Source organism: Alexandromys fortis, unplaced genomic scaffold, assembly GCF_014885135.2.
Source record: "Alexandromys fortis isolate MF-2015 unplaced genomic scaffold, M_Fortis_MF-2015_v1.1 scaffold_18, whole genome shotgun sequence".
Lineage (NCBI taxonomy): Eukaryota > Metazoa > Chordata > Mammalia > Rodentia > Cricetidae > Alexandromys > Alexandromys fortis.
Window position 1 is genome coordinate 521298 of NW_026067897.1, and position 25963 is coordinate 547260.

A 25963-nucleotide genomic window follows, 5' to 3' on the forward strand; every position below is an offset into this window, starting at 1 on the left:
AACAACTGAAATCATGCTACACAACAATGCAATTTGGTCGTGTGTATGCAAGGGTGATTATGGGTCTCTGATAATTAGGATACTGGTTTACCCTTTGTTATAGACAGAGAGTGGACTAATTCTTCTTTGTCTGTTTCTGGGTCTACAAAAATGGATTTGTTTTGTTATGACCAAGTGGGAAAGAAAGGAATTCTAAATCATGAAGACAAACAAAAAAATCCTGACTTAAAACTTATGAGTACTTTAGATTGTGTTTGCCCTGTGACTTAGATTGTCATCCTTCATTTTCCTTAGCCCTATAGTTAGTTCGCTTCCCGCATTCATGCACTGACCAAGACTAGAGTTCTTACTGATCTAGCCCCCATTCTTACATCAGAACTGTGAACAAGAAGGTTCTGTGGACTTGGCCTATCAGAGAGGCCTGGAAGGTTCAGCTTTATGATGATCGGAAGATAAGGATGGTCCTCTACCAGTCAAGCAGTCACTGCCCATTTCCCTCTAAGCTACCAAAATGCCGATGAACTCTCTTCCGACGGCTATTTTGGCTCACATGGTAGCCATTAACAACGTGCCTCCGCCTCCGCTTCGCAACATACCAGGCAAGTGACACGTTTATAAAGGTCCCTTGTTTTTGTTACTGTGTTCAGTGGTGCTTGCTTCATTGTGAGAAATCGGGATTTGAAAGTCAGTAGAAATACAGAGACTTGCTCTTACTGTCTGGTAATGGAAGCGCATAGTTTATAGGACTGGCTTATCTATTTGTGGCTATTTCAATAATTTAGGTCTGGAATACTTTTTTTTTAGATGAGGGTTTTGATGAGATTTTACAAATTTAACAGTGTGCCCCCTCTATTTAAATATAAAAATACTTTTAAGGAGGAAGGAAATAGGAATCCATTTGAGATTACAGGAAACTACAGGCATCTGCTTCTGGAAAACCTTGTGTTCTCTACACTGAGTTCTGCTGTTCTGAGTACATTTTCCCTAGAGAATTCTCATTTTAAGTTTATAAGGTGATAAAGGTAATTTCCATTCTTCGAGTGAAATATATGTCTATTTTATCTTTTGGTTTATCATGTCATAGAATTTATAAATACAGAATTAAATATTTTGAAATTTAGGCTTTGAACAGTATTTATTGTATGCAGTCAATGTATGCTCAGGGTGTGGTTCTAAGGTACTATGTCGGGCTATAGCTGTGCAACTCTTGGATCTCTTGGACACCAGAGTACTTAATAGTGACAGACAATAATGTCTGCCTTGAAATTACAAACAACCTTAGATAACATAGGAAATACTTATGACTCAAAGCTCAATAAGGAGTTATTCCTAGTATATTCTTCTATCTTCCTCTAAGAGTTAACTTCTAGATAAAGTTTAAAATTTCAGTGTCATCATTTCCAAAGAAAAAATATAAAAACAGAGGCTTATAACTTTTGAAGGTGTATACTATATATATGAATATATATGTGTATAACATATTTCAACACATGTAAAAATATTAAACATATAAAATTCTTACAATTAATTATATAAATAAATATATATATTTGTTATTTTATATATTTATTCCTAGAGTAAAATTATTCATAGATGGACTCAAAATTTTCTGTGTCTATTTAAGTGGAAGTATGTATTCAAGCAATTTTGTCCCTATCGGGTTTTATTTGTGAAAAAATAAATTGCCCTAAGATTTTTTTTATCAGCCCAGAAAGCATGATAGTTGTGAGTTAAAAGATCAAATTAATTTAGAATCAAATGGGATGAGATGTTGCTGCCCTCTGCAGTCTCTGCCAAGGACACTTGACTTCTGTGAAGTGATTAAAAGATGAGAAATTGGCAGTAATTTAGATCTCAGAGCGGAATGGAGCATAATGGAGCACTCCTGGATTTCTCGGTGGAGGTCCTTGGTGGATGCTCTGCGCCTGTGACTGCCCTTTTGAGATATGTCCTGCTTGCTTAATGGCTCGGGCTTTGTGTGACCTCCAGCAAGTCTACAGTTTTCCTTGGCACATTTTTTCCTTGTCACAGCTGAAACAATAATCTCGTGACACCTGAGAGTGGCAATTCTTTATCTGTAGAGTGACTTAAGCTGTTTCACATGGGAGCTGTAAAAGTACAATGTACATAAATTGGGATGTTTGGTTAAATACCTACAACATCTAGCCACCATACACACTTTCTTTGTTTGCTTTGAATTTGGTCAGTAAAATTAGACTTGAGGGTGCTTATTTGCTTTCTTATTAAATATGTTCACGTGAATAACATTTACTGAACACTTTCTACAAACAATGCATAAATACTTTCCATGTTATGTTGTTTGATTTATTTCTCACAAAAACCTTGTGACGTCTGTAGTAGGCAGAGCAATACCCAGCAATGATATCCACACCCCGAATTCCAGAAACTTTGAATATGCTAAGATGCTGACAAAGCAAGGGAGTTGTTATGTCTACAGGTAAATTTAAGGCAGTTACATCAACTGCTGCTGATTGGAGAGAACCTCAGACACCACTGTGCATATTGAAATCATAAAGACTTATTAGAGAAAGGAGACGTGAAAAAGACTTGACTAGCCATTAGCTTTGAAGACGAGGGAAGACATGAGACAGGGAGGCATCTGGACAGTGTCAAGAAGCTGGAAAAGAGTTGTGAATTCTCTCCTATGGTCTCAGGAGCAACTATCATCCTGCTGATAACTTGATGCTAGCCCAATTAAATCACTTCAGAATTGTGATTTCCGGAATTTCAACACAACACATCTATGTTTCAAAGATGTTTCTGGTTAATCGCTTGCAAGGGAAAGGAAAAAGGAATACAAGCTCTCTCTCATAATCAAAGGTGAAGAGGCTTGCATATCATACAGTCAGAGTCACAATTGGGAAAGGGGTGGGGTCTCCTCAGAATATCCCCCACGTAAATTTAAGAACACTACTCATAAAAACAGCAGCATAGCCTTTAGAGATATCAATTTCATTTTGTCATTTTGTCTGCTAACCTTCTGATGCAAGGGACTCCACATATCACTGCTCTGGTTGTCGTTGCTTCTGAAATTAGGATTCCCAGACAGTGTACACAGGTCAGGCTCCTGAGTCAGTTTCTGGCTTTCTATGGATTCTTTACAGCTTGGTAACCCCAGGAACGGGATTGAGGTTTTTTTGTTGTTGTTCAGAAACAGAGGAGTATTTTTTACATTTTACTCTAGATGAGAGTTATTTCAAAGACCTTGCAGTTAGAAAGCTTAGAGTGGTTTTCCCACATGAGCATAATAATGGATGTTGGGAGGACTCTCACTGATCCACTATTATAACTTGATTTCTTCAAACAATGGAAGGAAGGGAAAGAGTGTTAGTGGAATGTAGGAGTCCACCTTCCCCCTTGCCCTTAGGAGTATGATCTAGTGAGGTTTGTTTCATTAATATGATGTTCCTCTATTTTCCTCACATTTCTTAGGCTTATTTTTCTGAAAAAAAAATTAAAAATAGATCGTACACTTTAACTTTTAGATCGTCCTGGAGGGATTGATGCATGGCACTGAGCTTTGCCGGGTTACAAAGCACTCAAAGTTTGCAAGACGTTAGCGGGTGTATATTACTGGTTCTTCTTAGTATATAAAAGAAAAATAAAAGAGTTCAAGAATGCAGATCCTTTAAGGAATTCGGAAGTAAGGTAGAACTTTTAAGTGAATGGTTTTGTCTGTTCCTTTCCATCTTAGAGTGTGCGTTCGCTGAAAGCTTGGAAATAGCATGCTGCCATTCCTAAACTTCAAGGGCATTTTCTGCATTTGAGAGTTCTCTAGTAGTTAAATATGAGAGGGGGTCTTAAAAACATGTATTTAGAAAAGTGAATGTGGCACCATTTAAATGTCTTAAACTATTCAAACCTCTAGAGGCACTGGTGGGGGGGGGAGCAAGTGCAATAGAGGAGAAAATCACAGAAGTGTATTTTAATACCTAAAGAAACAACATCAAAAAGATAATTGAATATAAAAGAAGCCAGAATAAGATCAGAAGTACCAAGAAAATAGAAAAAGAAAAGACATTGAATATTTGAGTGTTTCTCTATACTTGTAGAAACTTAAGTATGGATAATTCCAGGAAAAAATTCTCATTTCTTTTTTATGTCATGTGCAAAAGAACCAACATTTTCTCCTTTTTTTTCTTCACATGGATATCCAGTTTTTTGCAGTACCAGTTCTTGAAGAGATTATCTTTTCTGCATTTGTGTTTTCAGGACCATCATTGAAAATTAGCTGAAAATCTGGTTCTATTTTGATTATAAACTTTTTATAAGATTTTTCTTTCGAATGAGCTCTGATCTTTTCTGTAAAGATTGCTTTGATTGTGCAGTCCTTTGGTTTTGTTCTTTATAAATTTTAAGACTGACTTTCTATACTGGTAAAAAATAACATTGAGATTGTTGTAGGGTTGTACTGAATCTGTAAATAATAAGGGATAGTATGGGCATTTAAAAATTATTAATGCTTTCATTGAACATGGGCTGTCTTTTTCAAGGTATGTGTGGGTTTTTTGTTTTGTTTTGTTTTGTTTTTTATTTTTTTGAGAGAGGGTTTCTCTGTAGCTTTGGAGCATATCCTGGTACTAGCTCTTGTAGACCAGACTGGCTTCGAACTCAGAGAGATCTGCCTGCCTCTGCCTCCTGAGTGCTGGAATTAAAGGCATGTGCCGCCATAGCCCGGCTTCAAGATCTGTGTTTTAAGATATTTTGTTTCAAAAAAAAAAGATATTTTGTTTTCTTATATGGCATTTTTTGTGATACTTCATACAATGATATTATAAAAAGGAGCATCTTTTTTAACATTCATGTATATAATTTATTAATTTTAGTTGTGTTATATTTAATCTTTTTCATTGTAATAAGAATCAGTCTGATTGTATATACTTTATTAAACTCTTATCTATTTAAACCCAATGCTCTGTTCACTGTTCAAATCCATTCATAGGGGTATTAGAGAAATGGTGGAAGACAGTTGAAGCGAAGGCTAAGGAACGTGTTCAGTGTTTGTTTTTGTTTTTGTTTTTGTTTTTGTTCTGTTCCTTGGCATTATTTCTCTTTTCCTACCCAAGCAATAAGTATTCAGCAGCCAGAGTTGAATAATTTACCCACTCCTCTCTGCTTCACCAGGGAGACTGTGGCAGCTGGTTCCTGGGTGTCAATTGATGCTTCTCCTTTGCCTTGTCCATCTGCAACACCTGTCTGACAACTCTCTGCATCTGTTTTTGTTTCTTGTTTTATGTTTTTGGTTGTTGTTGTTTTACATTAAAATAACTGCTGTTTTTCCTATCTCATGATCACTGGATACCGAATCATAAAATGCAAATTTGCTTCTAGGTAATTTTGTTGTTTAAAATCAGACAAACATACTATGCATAATTTAAATCATATTAGTAATTCAAAATTACTATTGACAGAATGAGTTCATTGTGATGTTTTGGTGCATTATATAGTTTTTTTTAACCTTCTTCACTTTTCTTCCCCTGTTCACCTTGGTTAGATTCCTTTTTCCATATTAGCCTTCTGCTTCCTTAGATTCTCTTTTCCTCCCCATCCTTCCCTAAAGACTATTCTTTTTCCTCTCATATTGCTCTGTAGTTTCCTGAATTTTATACTTACTCATATATGCAAAATATACACATTAAAATCTGGAATCCACATTTAAGAGTATAAGGGAAAGTATTCAGTGTTTGTCTTTCTATTTTATTGGTTTATTTTATCATGAGACTTTCTAGTTACATCAATTTTCTTAGAGTCCTAGTAACTTCACATTTTTTATGGATGAATAAAATTCCATTGTGTATATGTAGCTTACATTATCCATTCATCTGTTGATGGACATCTCACTATTGTTAATAATGTATCCATAACATGGGCATGCAGTTGCCTTTGTGGTGGAGCTTCGAGTCCTTTGAGAGAAGATTTTCAGGAGTGATTAAATCAGCAGTGTTGTGACTGAGACACAGCACCACCCTGCCACCCTTGGCAGCTTAAGGAGCTACTCTAGACTTTTAGGAACCCCAATTCAGGCAAAGTAGGGATTTATGATTTGACAATAAAAAGATTATCAGAATTAGCTAGTATAGCTAATTAGAGTTGGGAATTATATTAAAGTTATTTTAACATAGCCTTAAGCATGAAGGTTAACAGAAAGTTACTCAGAAGAAAGTATAGTACACCCAAGTGTGGTACAGGACTCTAAGGAGAGCACTTAGCGCTCTAAGTGCTCTCCTTAGAGTCCTGCCTTGGTGTTTGTTATGTATATCATTCTGGAGGCTACATATCGAAAGTTGCTAAGAAACTGTTTTTTTTTTTTTCACTCTCCCTTTTTCTTGTAAGAGAAACATGTCAGGTAGCTCCAGAGATGCACCAACAGAAATTACAATCTGATAATTTGAAGCCAGAAACCACTAAATTTGCACCAGGGGTTCAATACATATACTCTCCACATGAGGTTTCTTGTGACAATATAGAAAATTACAGGTCTACAGTGGTGAACGGGAAAGGACCCCAGGCAGGTGTTAATTGTGCAGCAGGTCTTGCTCTACTGATGAAAATGCTTCTATGAGATTACTGAGTAGCTGCCTTCTCTCTCTTCTCATTTTCAAATGTCCTCTGCTTTTCTCTCGTGACTCACTTTTAGCAGGGATGTATGATTTAGGTTTTTAAGAAATCTACATGCTGATTTTCAGCATGGCTATACCAGTGCATACATCAGGGGAGATTACGGCTTCCTGTTTTTCCAGATAAACATCCTCACACAGCAGTTGCTGGTATTTGCGTTGTGTTTTCTTCCTTTTCCTCTCTCTTTCTCTAGGGTTTTAAATTTTATTCTTACTTTAAAAATAGTAAAATTTGTTCATTGGTGCATACTGCTAAATCGACAAATGTATAACCACCACTTTATTTTCTTACTACCACTGTAATCAAGATATGGAACAATTGCGTCACTTTCCCAAATACCCACTACCCTCTTCTGTGTCATCAAATATTCTTCCCCCATCTTCAGGCCATGTCACTGACTGACTTGGCCTCTATCATTAGAGTTTCACCTGTTTCAGAATATCATCTATTTAGGATCTTTTGAATCTGTTTCTTCTACTCAACATGATTCATTTGGGATTAATGGACATGTAATTGAATGTGTAAATATTTTCTTCCTTTTAATATGCTTTTAGTTGAAATACAATTATATCAGTTCCTTCCCCACCCTCCCTTTTCCTTCTAGAACCCCTTCTGTGATCCCTTCTATCAAGGTGATAGCATCCTTTTTCTTTGAATTTTATTGTTACATCCCTATATATGTTCATATATGTAGGTTTATGCACAAATATATAGAAAGACAAACTGCTCAGTTATTTTCTTCTCTCTTTTTTAGACAGTATCTCACTACGTATCCTTGCTGGTCCTGAACTTACGTAGGACAAGTTGGCTTGGGTTTTCAGAGGTCTGCCTGCCTCTGCTTCCTCACTGCTGGGATAATAGGCATCCACCGCCATGTTGGTTCATTTGTTTTCTTGATGTTAGCCATTCTGACTAGGGTGAAATAAAATCTCGGATTAGTTTCAATTTGCGTTTACTTAAAAATTGAGGATTTTGTATACCGTAAAACATGTCCATTGGCCATTAGTGTTTTATGTTCTCAGAAATATCTATTCAGTTCACTGGCCCATTTATTGATTGGAAGAATTGGGTTTTAGTTTAATTTTCCAGTTTTTTAATATATTTTGAACATTAACCCCATGATAAAGTAAATATGGCAAAGATTTCCTCGCATATATAATGTGTCTCTTGATTCTGCTGGTTGTTTGCTTAGTTGTACAGAAGTTCTCTAATTTTATGTAATTTTACTTGTCAATTCTTAGAGTTAATTCCTATGCTATTGGGTAATTTTCAGAAAGCTCTTGCCTGTGTCTATGTTTTGATATAGGCTTTACATTATGGTAACAGATATATTTTTAATTTATTCTTATACATGTGAGATATGAATCAATTCAATTCTTTTCCAGGTGGATATCTAGTGTTCTCAACACCATTTAATAAAAAATCTGTTTTTGTTGTTGTTGTTTCAAATTAGGTTTTTGACACTTTACCTCAATAATCACCTTTATATCTTTTCTATAATTTTTTATTGACATGTACTTTATAAAATATGAGAACAGTTATGCTATCTTGTTTAGAGTTTAGATTCTCTTGGTGCGCTGATTGCTATCAGTTTTGGATGTCTTTGCCACTATCAGATGTTTCATGGAGACAACTCATAGTTGAACCTTGCTTTTTCTTTTTTTTCCTTTTTTCTTTTTTTTTTTTAAAAACTATCTTTTTTTTTTCATTTTACACACTAATCCCAGTTCCCACTCCCTCCTCTCCTTCCATTCACTCTACTTTCAGCTCCACTCCACCCCATCCACTCCTCAGAGAAGGTGAGGCACATTGTTTTGGGGGAGGACTAAGGCCCTCCCTACTATATCTAGGCTGAGCAACGTATCCACCCAAAGAGAATGGTTCTCAAAAAGCCAATCCTGGTGGGCACCGTAGTCTTCCCCAGTCATACAACTGTCAACCACATTCAGAGGGTCTAATTTCTTCCTATGCTGGTTCCTTCCCTGTCCAACTGAGCTTTTTACTTATATTTTTATTATAGCTGAATTCTTGTTAATATTTCCAACTCTTTATTCAATTCTGACTTTAAATTTCAAGCGTTCTTTGTCATTTTGCTCCACCACATATTTTTATTTTCTCAGGTACGTATTGTTATTCTCTTGAAGTTCATTGCACTGTTTGTCTTTTTATAAAACTCCTTGAATTATATAATGTACTGTTCATTGGATCAGTGTCCTGAGTTCATATAGGTAGATTTCTCTTAACGTTTCTACAGGACTAGTAGATTTGGTGATAGTCTGTTTTTGTCATTCATGTTTTTGGTTTTGCATCTCACTTGTGCATGTGAGTGAGCTTGTTTTCTTGTTTTCTATGGTTGTATTTCTCATGTAAGAAGCTGGCTTGCGTTAGTGCTGGAGCGAGGCCAGGTAAAGCTGGAACATTAGCTGTTTAATTTCACTATTAAAAGATGCCTCCTGAAACACAGATAGGTTGGAAGTAGACTTGTGGGTGAGGAGAAGGAAGCAGGCAGAGGTGGAAATAGGTGACGAAGGTGGTATTTATTTGATAAAGGTGACTTGTCAACAAAACTGTGCCTCTAGGTGTGGAGATGAATGGAGGCAGAGAAAGAAATAGGAGAGGAACAAAGCTATTTTCCAGGCACAGGAGGCTCAGAAACAAAACTGGCTTACAGACCATTCTGGAGCTAGCGTCAACTAAGGTAGGTAGGTGAGGTTCATGGTTTGAGAGTAGGCCCGTCTTAATGGTTTATTTAGTTGTATCAAGTGTTATGTTTATCCAATATTATTTGAAAGATTAAGTTCAGAATTTTATGAAACAATAAAAATCAGATAAAAATCAATAAAAAAGATGTAAATAAGTTTCTTATTGACCAATAGCGCAAGTAGTCTGAATGAACTCTTAACATATATAGACTTTTCCTAGATTATCCAAGTATATAAAAATACTTAGTTATGCTTACAATCCTTTAATTTTCTTCTGTTCAGTTTCTTCTTAATACTCCAGTCTGGTGCTAGAGTCCAACATTTCCTCATTACAATATAAAGTCTGCAACAAGTTTGTTGTTAACCTTTATGTTAGTATGGCTACCAAACTCACGCCTGTGCACTGATAATTATAGAAAGAAATGTTCTACTTGCTGTTGGTTTAATTATTAGTGTGCACAGAAACCCTTTGAAGAGGTCTCAGCCTTCTGTTTTTCAAATGACTGTACTTGGACATTTCCACGGGGTCATTGTGACATTTCTTCAACAGCTATACTATTCTGGGAATTCTTTTTACTGAGAGTTAAAGATTTGATTAAAATTGCTTTATGATAAGAAACAAAATTAGTAGTTGTATTCTGTTAGGGATTTTGTTAAATGTGTATGTGTTGGCTTCTATATTGGCAAAATAAAAGTATGGTCAGATAATCAACTTCACCATGATAGCCTTTTAACTGCCTACCTGCCCGGTAGCATCATGTGGTGATCTCCAATATACACAATATAATTGTTTAATAATTTTTAAATATAAACTATTTTTCTGAAAATTTTTATTTGAGTGTTGGGTAAAGATATTTTTAGCAAATAAAAAATGGAGAGAAAGCAATTAAATATGTAAATCTTGAGAAATACTGTGTGTGTCTGACCACTTTTATTAAGAGAACAATCCATGGATACTTACTTTATTATATGACAGAAAAATGAAAATAAATTAACTTGGAACAAATATTATAACATACAACAGTAGAATTTTTCCATTTTAATAATATCCAGTAGACTAATGCCCAATTTGACTATATACAATTCAATTTTTATTTGCGTGGTGGGTTTCTAGTGTAGGATTAATTTATAGTCGTGAGCTTCAAAGTCTTTTTCACACATACTTGGGTTAAAAGCCTAGGTTTTAACCCCATTCTAAGGTTAAGCCCTTGTTGCTTTTAAGCTGGGCCAAAGCATTTCATAAGTGGAAAACAAGTCTAGAAAAAAAATGTAAACTTTGCAGCTTTGGAAAGAAAGTTTTATCCCTGTAATAAATTTCATCAGTAGGAAAGATCAACATCTGGTCTATCCATAGTTGTAATTTCACATTGAAAGTTTAGTCTTTTCATTTTTAAACAATCTTCTTTCAAAGACAACATCTATTACACGGATAAAACTTCATATAAGAACCCTTGTAACACACACCTCTAAGAACAGACGTTCAATGATGAAGACATTTTTTGATGAATTAAGTTTTCTACAAGCCTGTAAGTGCTGCATAGTCCATGCTGTTTTAGCTTATTGTTTTGTTCCAAGCTAAGCATGAAAACTTGGTCTCCTGTTAGCTTTTTTTCATGCAAGTATTTCTGTAAAAGATAAAATAAACAAGTGGAATTTTAATTTCTTTACTCTTTGCTAGCAATTCTTATTCTTAAAATCTTTATTCTATAATTATTTTGTAGATTGTCCTAACTGAAGGATAATATTCTAGTTTTTTGAGTCTGCTTTTTATGGTCAGAATTTCTCAGATTAAAGCTCTCCCCCAAATCTCTGGGATGTTCTGCTCTTTTCCATACCACTTACTGGAGTTATTACTGAGCCTATGAGTCAACCACATGAGGAATATGAATTAATATGTATTTCATACAGGTCTCTTTCTAATCCATGTGCTTAAAGGTCTAGTTTATTAGGATTAACATTTTATGTAGATCACACCAGAAATAATAGGTTGTCAAATATTTTATGTATATAGAAGTTATAAGTTGATTCATTTAAAATGAATATAATTCTATATGACACTAAAACTAAATCATACAGTCTTTTTGTTAGGGTTTTCTGATGGGAGGGCCAAGGAAGGCAGTGGGTGGTGGTGGGGCAGATGGGATTGGAGGAGGGGAGTATAAAAGGATGCCTCTGAAGGAAGATGGAAAAGAAAGAGCAGGCCTTGAAGGCACAGGCTTTAAAGGGGCTTTGTAAAGGGTATCTTTTGTATTTTACTGCTGGCACTGAGTAGTTGAAGGAAGGCTGGGGGAAGCAACTGGTTCTGGAATGTGAGTGGTTCTCTGTTTACCAAACACTTTCATTGGCTAAAGTTTACCTGAGAAATATGGGTGGGGAAATACCTAAATCATGTGAATAGTAGTTTCAGATTTATTAAAGTCTATGCTGTTAGGGTAGTAATGAGTTTTCTGCCTGCATTCCCTTTATTTTAGTTTCATACTTAGAATAGAGTATTGTCATGCTGTTTAATTTTGAAGTCATCCAGGGTCCATACAAATCCTGATTTTATGACTCTGAAACTCTGGCTAGCTTTAATAGGGACAGAAATTTCATTCAAGCAGTTTGAAGAGAAACATCAATCATCTTTTCTAGCTGTGTACTCTGTGAGCGATAATAATCACTGGTATGGGAAGATATGGTCATGGTACAACAGTGGTATGAAGGTCATTGGGATAACCAATGACTTTTCCATTGGAATTAAAGCCTACTTTAGAGGAGGAAACTCATGCATGGAATGGCAAGTCTGGCTGTATAACTGTTCATAGACCCTAGGGGAAAATTGACTATTACTGTTTTGTTAAATTGACATAGTATCAAAGTGTCTTCTAAATACTCATACTAAAAGATTAGAGCTGTTCACACACTTCACCTGAGCAACTTTTATTTTTTATTTTTCTTTGTTGGTGGACAGTGCTTAATCAGAGACCCCACAGCTGGTCAACATGTAACTATGGGATACTTACCCCTATGTGGCACAGTTATATCACACAAAGGCTTTGGATTCATTGCATAAGAGGTGCCAGAAAGATTGGCAGGGCCAGAGGACAAGGAACACTGCCAGAAAATTGTGTCTTATGGCCATGACTGGACAACTGCACTCATGAACTCAAAGCAGCTATGGCTTCCTGTATAAGACCTGTACAAAGTCAAGTCAAACATCATGGAATGGAGAGAGGCTACGCCTATTTTGAGATCTATAAGCAATTGATAGCTTCTGGAAGAGAGAAAAAGTTCATGTTTTTCAAGGGTGTAGCCTTTAGTAGTTGCTTATTTCTAGTAAATGGTCTGATATCCATACTTAAATGTACACTAATTAGACTCCATAAATTATAAGGAAAATATATTTGAAGTTCACTGGGGAATGATAGATGGAGGAGACCTGAAGGAGAAGAGAGGAAGATGTCGGGAGTAGATATGACCAAAACACATCTTAAAAGAGAATTATATACTCACCTTAATCCTCATGCTGAATTTTTTTGTTTATTCAAGACTGTGAATACAATATCTTATTTCATGATCACTGAATTTTTTTTAGTATGATGAATGTTTACAATTAAGTACTATTTACATACCTGCTTAATAAGATAACAGAAAATTACTCAAGCTTTAATTGATTTCTTTTTGCAGGCCTGAAACTAAACAAGACCATTAATTATGGTCAGTTGAATGCCTTATGCCACATTAGAGGACTACAGAGCAGGTAAGGTACTCATGAGTTTCCTTTTCTGTCAAACAGAAAGCAATACCTCTGCTTTTTTACGGATAAAGTATAATATGAGAATGTGCTATCTCTCACAGGTCCCTGATTTACTACATGGATAAATACATTTGAAACCTGGGGTTTATTTCTATATATTCAAAAGTATATATATACTTTTGGCATAGTAAAACCAATTTACTATGGAATAAACATAACTCATTTCAAACTTGCTCCTTTTAGTACTCAAAAAGCAATCATAAGGAGAAAGAGGTAAGTGGTTAAAAGCACAAATATTGAGTGAGGCAAGCACTTGAGATAGGCACAGGGATGTCTGTTTGCAGTGCTCTAGAGAAAGGGAAATAGGAACTAGTTCTTTTTAGAGCTTAGAATTTTATTTTTGTTTTGTTTATTTATTTTAAAACAACCTTTTCTCATTTTGCATACCAATCCCAGTTTCCTCCTCTTTCCCTTCTCTTGCTCCCCTCTATCTTCCACCCTCTTCACCCCCATTCAATCGTTAAAGAGGGTAGCCTTACCCTGGGGAGTCAACAAAGTCTGGCACATTGTTTTGAGGCAAGACCAAGGCCCTACCTCCTATATCTAGACTGAGCAAGGTATCCCTCCTAAGACAATGGTCCTCAAAAAGTCAGTTCAAGCACTAGGGATAAATCCTGGTTCCATTGCCAGTGGTCCCACAGACTGCCCCAAGTCACACAACTTTTACCCATATTTAACAACCCAAGTTTGGGCCTATGCAGGTTCCTCAGCTGTCAGTTAAGTCAATGAGCTACATCTAGCTCAGGTCAACTGTTTCTGTGGTTATCCCCAGGATGATCTTTATCCCTTCCTCATATTATTGCTCCTTCCTCTCTTCGACTGGACTCTGGGAGCTCAGCTGTGGATCTCTGCATATCTGGATAAATTTTCTATGATGAAAATTAAGGTACTAATCATAATGATTATTGGGGAAGGTCAGTTCAAGTACCCTCTCCACTATTGCTTAGGGTCTTAGCTGGGGTCATCCTTGTGGATTCCTGGGAATTTTCCTAGCGCCATTTTTTTTTCTAGCCCCATAATGGCTCCCTCAATCAAAACATCTCTTTCCTTGCTCTCCCTCTCTGTCCTTGTGGTATGAGTGTGCATTTTTTGGGTATATTGTCCAAGAGTGTTATTGTTAGGTCTTGAGATAGATTGATTCCCAGTCAGAGCTTAGAATTTCTAAAAGGCGGGAGAATTGAAAACAGACCTTTAAAATGTGTTTTGCTGCTGTTTTAATTATTGTTCTATTTCTCTGAAGAGACACCATGACCAAGACATCTTTTATATTAAAAAAAAGCATTTAGTTAGGAGTTTGGTTACAGTTTTAGAGGGGTAGACCATTATCATCATGGGGGAGTCAGACAGACATGGCATGGAGCAGTAGTTGGGGGCTTTCAAATCCTGATCTGCAGGCAGCAGGTCTCTAGAAAGAGATGCTGCATGGGCTCTTAAAACCTCAAAGCCTATGCCCAGTGTCACACTTCCTCTAACAAGACCACATCTACTCCAAAATAATTATCTCCTAACCTTTTCCAAACAGTTCCACTAACAGGGCACCAAGCAGTCAAATGATGAGCATATGGAACTATTTTTGCTCAGACTACCACATTTCCACTCACTGGGTGCTATAGGCTTGTAGCCATATCATAATACAAAATGCTTTCAGTCTAACTTCAAAAGTCCCCTTAGTCATTCACAGTCTGAATTCTAAATCTCTTCATAGACTCAAGAAAATCTCTTAACTGTAATCCATGTAAAAACAAAAGCAAAAAGCAGATCACATATTTCCAACATACAGTGTCACAGAATACCCATTGCCAGTCCAAAAGAGAGAAAATACTACAGCAAAGCAAGACCATCCAGCAGGGGATACTACACATTCTGCAGCTCCATGTCTGCTGTCAAAAGGTTTATTAGACAGCTCTTTCTTTCCAGATTTGCTGAATGCAGCACACTTCTTTCTCTTGGGATGGTTCTACAGCCTGTTAAAAACTTTCTTTGCCAAGTACCCCATGGCTCTGGCATCTCCAGCATCTTGGGGTCTCCAATGCAATCCAGACTTCACTTTCACATATTCACCCAATGACCCCTTGTATTGCCCTACACAAGCCTGAACTAAGCAGCCTTTCTTAACAATAAAGGAAGAGTCAGTTGTAGGAGGCTGCTTGTTTGTCTCCCAGCTGCCCAGAATCCCATAATAATCACTGTATTAATTAGATCATTGCTTGGCCTATGAGCTCTAACTTCTTATTAGCTAAATCTTACATCTTAATTTAACTTATTTTTATTAATCTGTGTATCGCCACGTGGCAGTGGCTTACCTGGTAAAGTTCCATCCTGTGTCTGTCTCTGGCAGGGGCTACATTGCTTCTCCTCTCTCCGCCTTCCTTCTCCCAGCATTCAGTTCAGTTTTCACCACCTACTTAATCTTTGCCCTAACAACAGGCCAAGGCAGTTTCTTTATTCATTAACCAAAAAAAGCAACATATAGACAGAAGGACCTCCAACACCAAGAGTCCACAAACACTTTCCTATATTATGGATTCTAAATCCAAAATCACCTTGCCTAAACTGCATAGTTATTCTGCTTGCTAGTGCTGGAGAACCTTGGCATCCTCCTTGAATTATATTTACATAAGCTTTCTCCTGTTGATTGTTTTCTCTGCTACTTAAGCTTTCCTTTAATTCCTTTTCCCAAGTTGGAAGCTCAGCTGTTTGGGGTCTTGCCCTGAGGGCATCACTCTATTCCATTTTGAGTAAGTTCTTGTTTTAAACCTTTTATGTCCTTGAGCTATGATTTGGCTAGTGTTACATTTCCTGTTGCTCATTTTCTCTTTAAACTGAGCCCTGGTTTGTACCCTGGTTGCTTTTTCATTGTAGATCTTCATAAGAATGATCAGTACATAATACTGTCACTGCTAGGCTGTCTCAAAATCTCTGCCAATAACATTAATCCAAATTTCTTCAATTTAACCTCAGACAGATCTTAGGACAAGGGCATAAAGCAGCCATATTCTTTGCCAAAACATCTCAAGAATGTTCTGTAGGTCACTTACTAATAGTTTTTCCCCTTTGAAACCTCTGGAGCAAGGCTTCTGTAGTCCGAATTACCCTCTATTCTATTATCTCCTATGCTATTCCTAGGATGAGCCCTTAAGTGCCTTTTTAAGTACTCAACTACTTTTCTATTCCAAAGTCTCAAAAATCTTCCATAGTCTTCCAACAAATAGCATTATCAGGTCTATCATAGCAATGATAACTATTTCTGTCTCAATTTCTGTTCTATTGCTGTGACGAGACATCACAACCAAGGAAACTCTTCTAAAACAAAGTGTCTAATTGGCATGGTTATCATTTTAGACGGTTAGTCCATGTTCTTTGTGGTGGGAAGCAGACAATCATGGCACTGGAACAGTAGCTGAGAGCTTTACTTTCATGAAGGGCAGACAGAAAGAGAGAGATACAGAGACAGAGACAGAGACAGAGAGAGAAACTGGGCTTGAATGGAACATTGAAACATCAAAATCCACCCCCACTGACATACTTCCTCTAACAAGGACATAAAAGACAACATGTAATTGTTTCCAAACAGTTCATCAACTGGAGACCAAATAGCTACACATATAAGCCTATGGGGCTCATTCTTATTCAAATCACCACAGCTGTAAGACTTTTCCTTCAATTGCACTTTTGAAATTATAAACCATAACCACTCTCCTACACCCCCATCTTTCTTCACTCCTGTTTATGTTAAAAAAATGCTTTGAGTTTACAGATTTTTTTCTCTCTTCTTTAAAGTACCTCTTAAATTCATATTTTAGTTAGGATTTCCAAAACATATTTTACATTTTCTTTAGGAATGTCTTGAAAGAGAGAAGTAAAGAATGAAGCTTTATGGTTAGCTGGTTGTAATTATATGTACGTCTATCTTTATAAAATGCCATTTGAATATGAACTTTTTGTTGATTAGCAAATTCTGCACATAAATGAGATAGATGATCAAGTGAGTTCATTGCAAGAGATTCATGGTTTTAAAATAGTTTTAAATTTTAAAATAAATGTAGAGAAGATTGACTAGAGGTGCTGTAATGCAAGATCTGAAAAGCACTGAGAGAATGACATTTTTAATTAGATAAAGGACTTAAATTCATTTGTATCATTACATAGCATTTTCTTTAACTTATTTTGTATCTTGAGGATAATTTCCAATATGAAGATACATATATATTTATTCAGCTAACTTGTGTCAATGTTCACCTGCTCTTATTGTTGTGAAAGGGAAGTAATAATATTTCTTTCAATTTTCATCATGAAAATATATAGACACTACATTCTTTCAAAGACAAACTCAGGTGGAAATAATCTATAAGAAGTCAAATGGGTTAAATTTTTATGGCTCATTTTATTTAGAACAAAAATGTAAATTGCCTTGGATAAATGCTTAAATATAGTTTATCGCTTTCTAGAGTTCAGCTATAATAGGAATAGTATCCTATTCATGATTGGTAAGGTAATGTATATCAAATAGTGTTGTAGGCATAATTTCCTAATTTCTTGACATGACCCTTGTTTACTGCCTACCTGTCAGACTGTTCTTACTCTATGAATAGAAAAGCCCTTGTATTGAAATCAAGACATCAACATTTGCATAATGTATTTTTTATTTTACATAAACTTGGGAAGATTATTTAAACCCCATGGACCTCATTTTCTTATCCATCAATGATAGCTGTAGGTCTAAATAATAGCTCTAATTTATAAAAATAACAGCGATTTTTATATTTATTTCACAGACTTTGCTACATTTTTCTACTATGTCCTTTTCTTCCTATACAAAGTTAGAGTATATCTTTCAGTGTCCCTTGTATTTGTAAGTCACCAAATACAGACACATTGAGGTTTAAGTCTTCAGTATATGATATGGTTTTGGCGGGAAATAAGAATCAGTCTTGGCAGTTATCTACATGTAAGATTTAAAATGAGAGTTTAGATTTATGCCTTTGGTAAAAGCAATTATAGGAACTGACTACATTGGGCTTCTAATATATTAGTTTTTAAATTGTACTTTTATTTATTTTTCCACTCTCCATTTAAAACTAAAAATTCATGTTCCTGCAAAAAATTATATAATAAAACATGTGTTATCAGGTCTTTGCAAACAGATTCTATTTAATTCTTGTTTCTCAAACCAAAATACATAATTTGAGAAGTCTTTTACTTTATTTTATAGTTTAAAAAACAGACATCAATTGCCCAAAGTTCAGGTATTATATTTACATTATAAACTTACAATTCTTTTTGTTGTATTTATAGATGTACATATATGTATGTATAAAGTACAATTTTTATTTTTTGTTTTTACTGAGCTGTATATTTTACACCACTCCTCTCTCTTACTTTCACCTCCCCTTTTATCCTTTTCCATGATCCCCACACTCCCAATTTACTCAGGGGATCTTGTCTTTTTCTATTTTCCGTGTAGATTAGATCTATGTGAGTCTCTCTTAGGGTCCTGTTTATTGTCTAGGTTCCCTTTGGTTGTGAATTGTAGGCTGTCTTTTCTTCATTTTATGTCTAAAAGCCACTCATGAGTGAGTACATACTATATTTGTATTTCTGGGTCTGGATACCTCACTCAATATGATGTTTTCTAGACCCATGCATTTGCCTACAAAATTTAAGATGTTATTTTCTTTTTCCACTGTGTGTTACTCCACTGTGTAAGTGTACCACATTTTCTTTATCCATTCTTCATTTAAGGGCATTTAGTTTGTTTCCAGGTTCTGGCTATGACAAACAATGCTGTTATGAACATAGTTGAGCACATGTCCTTGTGGTACGATTCAGCATCCTTTGGGTATATACTCAGAATTGGTATTGCTGGGTCTTAAGGTAGGTTGTTTTCTAATTTTCTGAGAAACTGCCATACTGATTTCCAAAGCAGCTGTACCCAGTTTGTATTCCCACCAGCAATGGAGAAATGTTCCCTTTACCCCACATCCTATCCAGCATAAACTGTCATCAGTGTTTTTGTTCTTGGACATTCTTACAGGTGTAAGATGGAATCTCAAGTTGTTTTGATTTGTATTTCTCTGATGGGTAAAGATGTTGAGCATTTTTAAAGTGTCTTTCAGCCATTTGAGGTTTCTCTGTTGAGAGTTCTTTGTTTAGTTTTGTACCCCATTTTTTATTGGATAATTTGTTCTTTTGATGGCTAACTTCTTGAGTTTGTTGTATATTTTGGAGATCAGCCCTCTGTTGGATGTGGGGTTAGTGAAGATCTTTTCTCATTCTGTAGTCTGCTGTTTTGTATTGTTGACCATACATATCCTTTTCTTTACAGAAACTTCTCAGTTTCAGTAGGTCCCATTTATTAATTGTTACTCTCAATGTGTGTGCTACTGGGGTTAGGAAGTGGTCTCCTATGCCAAAGTATTCAAGTGTACTTCTCAATTTCTCTCCTATGAGATTCAATGTGGTTGACTTTATGTTGAGGTCTTTTTCCATTTGGACTTGAGTTTTGTGCATGGCAATAGATATAGATCTATTTTCATTTTTCTACATGTTGATATTCAGTTACACCAACACCATTTGCTGAATATGCTTTCTTTTTTACATTGAAAGCTTTTTGCTTCTTTGTCAAAAATCAGGTGTGTGGATTGGTATCCCAAGGTGTTTGATTTGATTCAATTCTTCCTCCTGTCTGTTTTTATGCGAACACCAGACTGTTTCATTGCTGTAGCTCTGTAGTAGTTTCTTTTTTCAATACAAGTCTTTTATTGTCCCAAAAGACACCCCAAATCATATTAAAATTCAAGATCTTGTTTCTGGAACTGGTAACTTAGGTCAGTTTGTTGCACTGTTCCTTTTTCAGACACATAGATACCATCCAAACACTTCCTGATATCCTTGTTCTTAACTGTTGTGGCCTGCTGGTAACAGAGTCGCCGAGTTTGAAACCAGTTCAATATCATTTCCTTCAAGGATTAATTCATCCTTCTGGGCTTGAAAGACAGAACAAGCAACGCCTGTCCTCATCCGAACCCTGCGGATGTATTTTTCACCCAAGAAATTTCGGATTTCAACCAAAGACCCATTCTCTTGAATAATGACGTTGATGGGAAAGTGAGCATACACGGACCTCATCTTGTGGCAGAAGCCCAACGTAACACCCTTGATCATGTTTTGAATATGGCTGCAGATGGTTCTGACGGTGGCCAGTTCCTTCCTGTTGCCCCACCATTTGTCAACCCGGAGCCTCTTCTTCTTCTTCCCAAGAAGGCTCAGCTCTACATTGATGTGATTGAAGTCCCTCCAGAGGGTTCCTCTGGGGCCCTTCACAATGACTGTGCGTCCCTTCAGATTGATGTCCACATTTTCTGGAATGTTGACCGTCTGATTGCTGAGAATGGTCTTCATTCTCGCAGTAGATGGGGCAAAAAGAGCTGTAGTACAGTTCGAAGACAGGGATTGTGATACCTCCAGAAGTTCCTTTGCTGTACAGGATTATTTTGGCTATCCTGGTCTTTTTTTTTNTTTTTTTTTTTTTTTTTTTTTTTTTTTTTTTTTTGCTTTTCCATACAGAGTTGAGTATTGTTCTTTTAATATCTGTGAAGAATTTTGCTGGGCATTGCATTGAATCTGTAGTTTGCTTTTGTTAATATTGTCATTTTTACTATGTTAATTCTACCTACTCAGGAGTATAGGAGGTCTTTCCATTTTCTGGCGTCTTCAATTTTTTTTCTTCCAAGTTTTAAAGTTCTTGTCATATAGGTTATATACTTGCCATACACTTGTTTTGTTACAGTTACTCAAAGATATTTTGTTACTTTTAATGAGTGGGCCTTGGATCCCTTTTTGAGAGCATGCTTGCTTCACTTTACCAGTTCTTCCCTTATTGTACCTTCTTATCATTTAGTGTCATGGTCTTTGAATATAGGAGATACAGAGGTAGGAATAGACTACCAGTGTAATTTTTTTTGGCATAAAACACATATCATCAGTATCATAAGGACACCTGTGGATTTGCTGAGAGTTGTGTCATCCTCAGACATAGCACTTGATAGCACTGTTTGGACACATTGTTTTCAAATGCCCAAATGATAAAAACTGAATTCATGTATACCATCCAATTTGTGTTGGAAACTTCCAGGAATTAGGTTAAGGAGATGTCTGTCACACCTGTAGAAAGTGATAGACAAAAGTAAATTGGGAGAAACTATTTTTAACCCGTTCCTAAGGCGATCGATCCAATTCACAGTCCAGATAATGTTCTAAGACATACACCATGGTCTACATGTAAATAAAAGAAAAAAAATATTTCTTTGAATCTCTAGTTCTACATGTATGAAATGTGGATAAGAGTATTGAAACAAACAGACATGTAAGAATTAAATGTTGTGCCATATGTGAATTGGTTAAAATATGGCCTGACATAACAAGAAATAATTTACATTTTTACTTGGGTCACCATATCCTAGAGGTTAAGAAAATGGGACTTCAAGTCAGTTAAATTTTAATTTTTATTATATATCTCTCACATCCTAGTTATATGGTGTGACTAACTATTAAAGTAATAGTATTTTATATGTAAATATTTATATATATACATCAGTAGGTTATACAAATATGCAATGAAAGCTTACTTCAGTATATGGGATAGAGCAAGTCCTTAAAGAAATTAACAGATGATTACTGAATGTGAGTTTCCAAATACACATATGGGAGATCTTTGGAAATCCTCCACAGACATAAGTGCACAGATTTAAAAATTGAGTAGATACTTAATCAGTATATACACATGATGTGAGAAAAGAACTAAAGTGCCCAAAATATTAAGTCACACTTACATTTTACTTTTTGAATCGAGGTAAACAAAATAAGATTTTAAGTTATATATAATTTATTTTGTGTGAAATATCAATACAATGTTTTAGAAAAGATAGCCCAGAGAAAAAGAAATTGCTGCAAATATTTCAATGTGTCACTGCTTGCATTGACAGGAAAACAAGAAAAAGACTTTTATTGGGGGATTTTTTTTATTCGTTACCATGAAGCAAATATTGACCAAGATTTTGTGAATGTTCAATTTGAAGATGACTATTTTTACTAATTATTGAAATGAGCTATCATGATGAATGTTTAGCATTTTGGGTATTGCCAATATTTTAGATGGTGGTCACTTGAAAATTAAATGGGGCAGATTTTCTAGAAACAACAGCTATTATCCAACACTTTATGACAATTTGCCCTATTTTCATAGCTTTTTTATTGTTATGTCTACAGTGGAAGAATCATGTAGGAGAGGACATTTAAAGTAGAAAAGTCTACCCTTATCCACAAAAGGAGTTTATGATTTATCAGTAAAAGATAACTGAACTTCCACTTATCAACCTACGTTATTCCAGAGTGGGAAATACTGAGATTTTTCAAACAACAGTTCTTTACTACAGACTTAAATAATGATGTATGATGTTTTCATTAATCATTGCAAAGATTTAGAAAACTACAGTCCCAGGTTACAAGTTTGTAAGAGAATTCAGAATCATTTTGGAGTAACTTTCATTATGTTATATTAAATAACAGCTTTATTCAATTGCAGTAATAAAATGCTTGAAATAAAATTGACACAGAATTAATATATAGTATTAAAGCTCTTTTAAAACAATTATTGTGTGTTATACTTACACTTATTTTTTCTCTCTTTCTTAAGCCGACATTCCTCCTTTAATTTGACAGCTCACAATACATTCATCAAGCAATATCCTCAAATATTCTTGCATGAAAAAACAGTATTTCCTAAAATTTTCCAGCAGGATGAAAAAAGGTAATATGTCTTCTTTTGAAAATAAAATTTATGAGTGAATGTTTGTGTGCTTTTTAGGACTGGCATGTATTTATTTATATTGCATAGGTATGCTGAGTTTCATAATGACAATTTTATTCAAGTATATCATGTCCTGTGACATATCCACCTCCCCACACTCCTTCTATGTGCTCTCTTCTGATATTTACTCCCCTAGTCTTCTTTCTAATACCAGGCCACATATGCATAAATTACATATTTAGGGGATTTTATGTATCTATGTAAAATATAAAATCTATAAAAGAAACAAAAACTATATTTGTTTTTATGTGTTTGCCCATCTTACTATTTTAACATAGCAGAATAACAGTAACTATTACAGTGTATAAAATACACAACACATTAGGAAAACACACAACATTGATTTGTTTATGTGCCTGATCATCCAACCAAATTAGTATAACAAGCATGGGGATTTTTTTCTGGAATGTTTGGGAGGAAAGCCACTCTCAGGCTGAAACTATAATCTTGATAGCTAGTTTCCTTCTATGGGTCTGCCTTACCTTTTGTGGATTGTTTTCATTTTCATACTTCTTGTGGTAGATGTAGACAGACTGTATTCATGTACTTAACTTTTAGGAGAGGAATGAAGTAGTCGTTTAAAAGAACCTGAACAGAAACTCACCATACTCTAGTTGATTAAATTAAACCCATGGATTTTCACTGTGCTCTGGTTTGCTAGTCCTGAACCACGTGCCTACATCATTCAGTGGAAAATCCTGCTGATACGCTAAATAGAAACCATTGTGGGGTAGGTATGAGCACAAGTAGAATCTGTGAAGAAAACTAAAGTGCTATCAACTGGAAAATTGCGGATGATTGTATAAAAATTGAAGACTTGCTTGAAACAGAGGGCAGCTCATGGGTGGAAATTCTTCCCTCTTTAAGTCCAGAGACCTGGTGTGTAGCTGTGTTTGTCCTCAGGAATTCACTAGACCTAGAAATGGCAGACATCTTGTGGGTGAAATTGTGGATGGATGTATAAAAGTTGAAGAATTGTTTGAAGACACAAAATTCAATAAGAGGTTAGAAAATTTTTCTTTTTGAAAAAAGGTAGTACATTGAAAGATGGTATTTTAGTTAGGTTTTGATTGTGATAAAATACTGTAACCAAAAGCAACTTGGCGCGGACATGTTTTATTTGGGTTGCAGGGTATAGTTCATCATCAGGGGGAAGCTAAGGCAGCAATTCAAGGCAGGAAATGAAGCAGAGATTACAGAGCACCACTGGTTTCTGGATTGTTTCCCATGGCTTGCTCAGCTGTCCTTATACAGTTGAGGACTATACCCCAGGGTTGGTAATACCTATAGTAGGCTGTTCCCCACATCAACTGTTAACCAAGAAAATGTTCCCACAGACTTACCTATAGCTTAACCAGATGCAGGAAATTCCTCAGTTGAGATTTGTTTTTCCATACTATAACCAGGTTTGTGTCAAACTGATAAAAACCAACAAGCAGGAAAGGCCAATGAACTTTGAAACTTTATATACAGTGAGAGAGATTGCACACAGTCCTTAACTAAAATAATACCTTAAAATAAAATGATTTGAGGATTAGAAGGAAAGATAATCGTTTAGAAGCGAAGTAGTAGCCTAAACCCAAACCTGAAAATATCCACACAAAATTTTAGGCAAAAGAAGTAAAAACTATGCTACATGTTTTAGATACATATCAAAAAGCAGAGCAAGCAAAATAAAAAAAAATATACAAGTGGCTTTTGTTAAACTAAGACACATTTCAAAGACAAAGAAAGAGAGTGAGAACACATCAATGGTCTGGCCGAAAATCTGCATTTTGCAAGTCCACACTTGACGTGCACAGTTGATACCCAAAATATGGGAGGAATTTAAATCAATACCAAGAAAACAAAATGAGTAAATAATGAACAAAAACTCTAAAAGATACTTCTCAGAAGAAGATATTAAAGGAATTTGATAGAATTCAGTGAATGTCTCATGGTAAAAGTAAAATCACACTTTCCTATTTTATTACTGAACATTAATCTATATTCTTGAGGTTAAACATGCAATCTACCTCAAAAGAACAACAAATACATTTCAAATTGAGTTGAAATCCACAGTGTATTATAAAATTTGAACTCAGTTACTGGTCTTACAAATGTGTATATGCACATACATACAAATCACATAGATCAGCCATTGGAAATAATTTAATAATGTATGTATTTAACTTATGTTGAGAAGTGTTCCCTCATGAGATTTCCTCCTTGAAAACATTGCTTAACCTGTGGCTTTATTGATCTATGTGATATGTGACCATGATATGTGATATATGAACAGGAAAGGGGAGTTTAATTTCTTACCCTCTTCTTCCTTGGACAGGTTTGATCTTCTTATCCTAAAGGTGGTGATCCTAACAGCACTTGACCTTAGAGCTGGAAGCCAGTGGCTTCCTGCTGGTCTTGTGTGACTCCAGTTTGTGTTATAGTGTTATGTTGGGTCCTCTCATGTAAGTTTACAACCAAGAAAATGCATCACCAATTTGCCTACAGGCCAATCTAGTGGGGATATTTTCTCAGTTGAGATCCCCTCTTCCAAAATGACTATTGTGTCTAGTTGAGATAAAACTAGTCTGCTTATGTTGGTGGAGGCTGCTTATTTATTTCCTGGATGCCCAGACTCAAAATTATCACACAAAACTGTATTGATTACAATACTGTTTGGCCAATTGCTTAAGCATATTTTTAACTAGCTCTACAACTTAAATTAACCCATTTCTATTAATTTGTGCATCATTACAAGGTTGTGGCCTACCAGCAAGGTTCCAGTGGTCTCCCGCAGGTTTCTTTCTCCTTGGGAAGCTACATGGCTTCTCTCTGACTCCACTTTCCTCCTCTATCTTCTTGGAATTCCTGTCTTGCCCTATTCTGTGCTGCAATTGGCCGAAAGTAGCTTCTTTATTAACTAATAGTATTACAGAGGTGAATCCCACATCAAGGTTAGGGACAGTGGTGGAC

At 35.6% G+C, this 25963-nt stretch overlaps 2 protein-coding genes across 2 annotated transcripts in view; one reads left to right on the forward strand and one right to left on the reverse strand.

Moving 5' to 3' along the window:
* The first annotated feature begins 401 nt into the window (after positions 1-401).
* Positions 402-25963, forward strand: part of Cnbd1 (cyclic nucleotide binding domain containing 1) — a 249918-nt gene continuing 224356 nt past the window's right edge. Inside the window, exons 1-3 of the mRNA XM_050163547.1 lie at positions 402-599; positions 13008-13080; positions 22832-22945. Of these exons, the coding sequence (XP_050019504.1) occupies positions 512-599; positions 13008-13080; positions 22832-22945 (275 nt within the window). The 5' untranslated portion in view covers positions 402-511. The remainder of the gene's footprint in view (positions 600-13007; positions 13081-22831; positions 22946-25963) is intronic.
* LOC126514583 (60S ribosomal protein L9-like) lies at positions 20035-20538 on the reverse strand. The gene has a single exon (XM_050163557.1). The coding sequence runs from the start codon at positions 20536-20538 to the stop codon at positions 20035-20037; it is 504 nt and encodes a 167-aa protein (XP_050019514.1).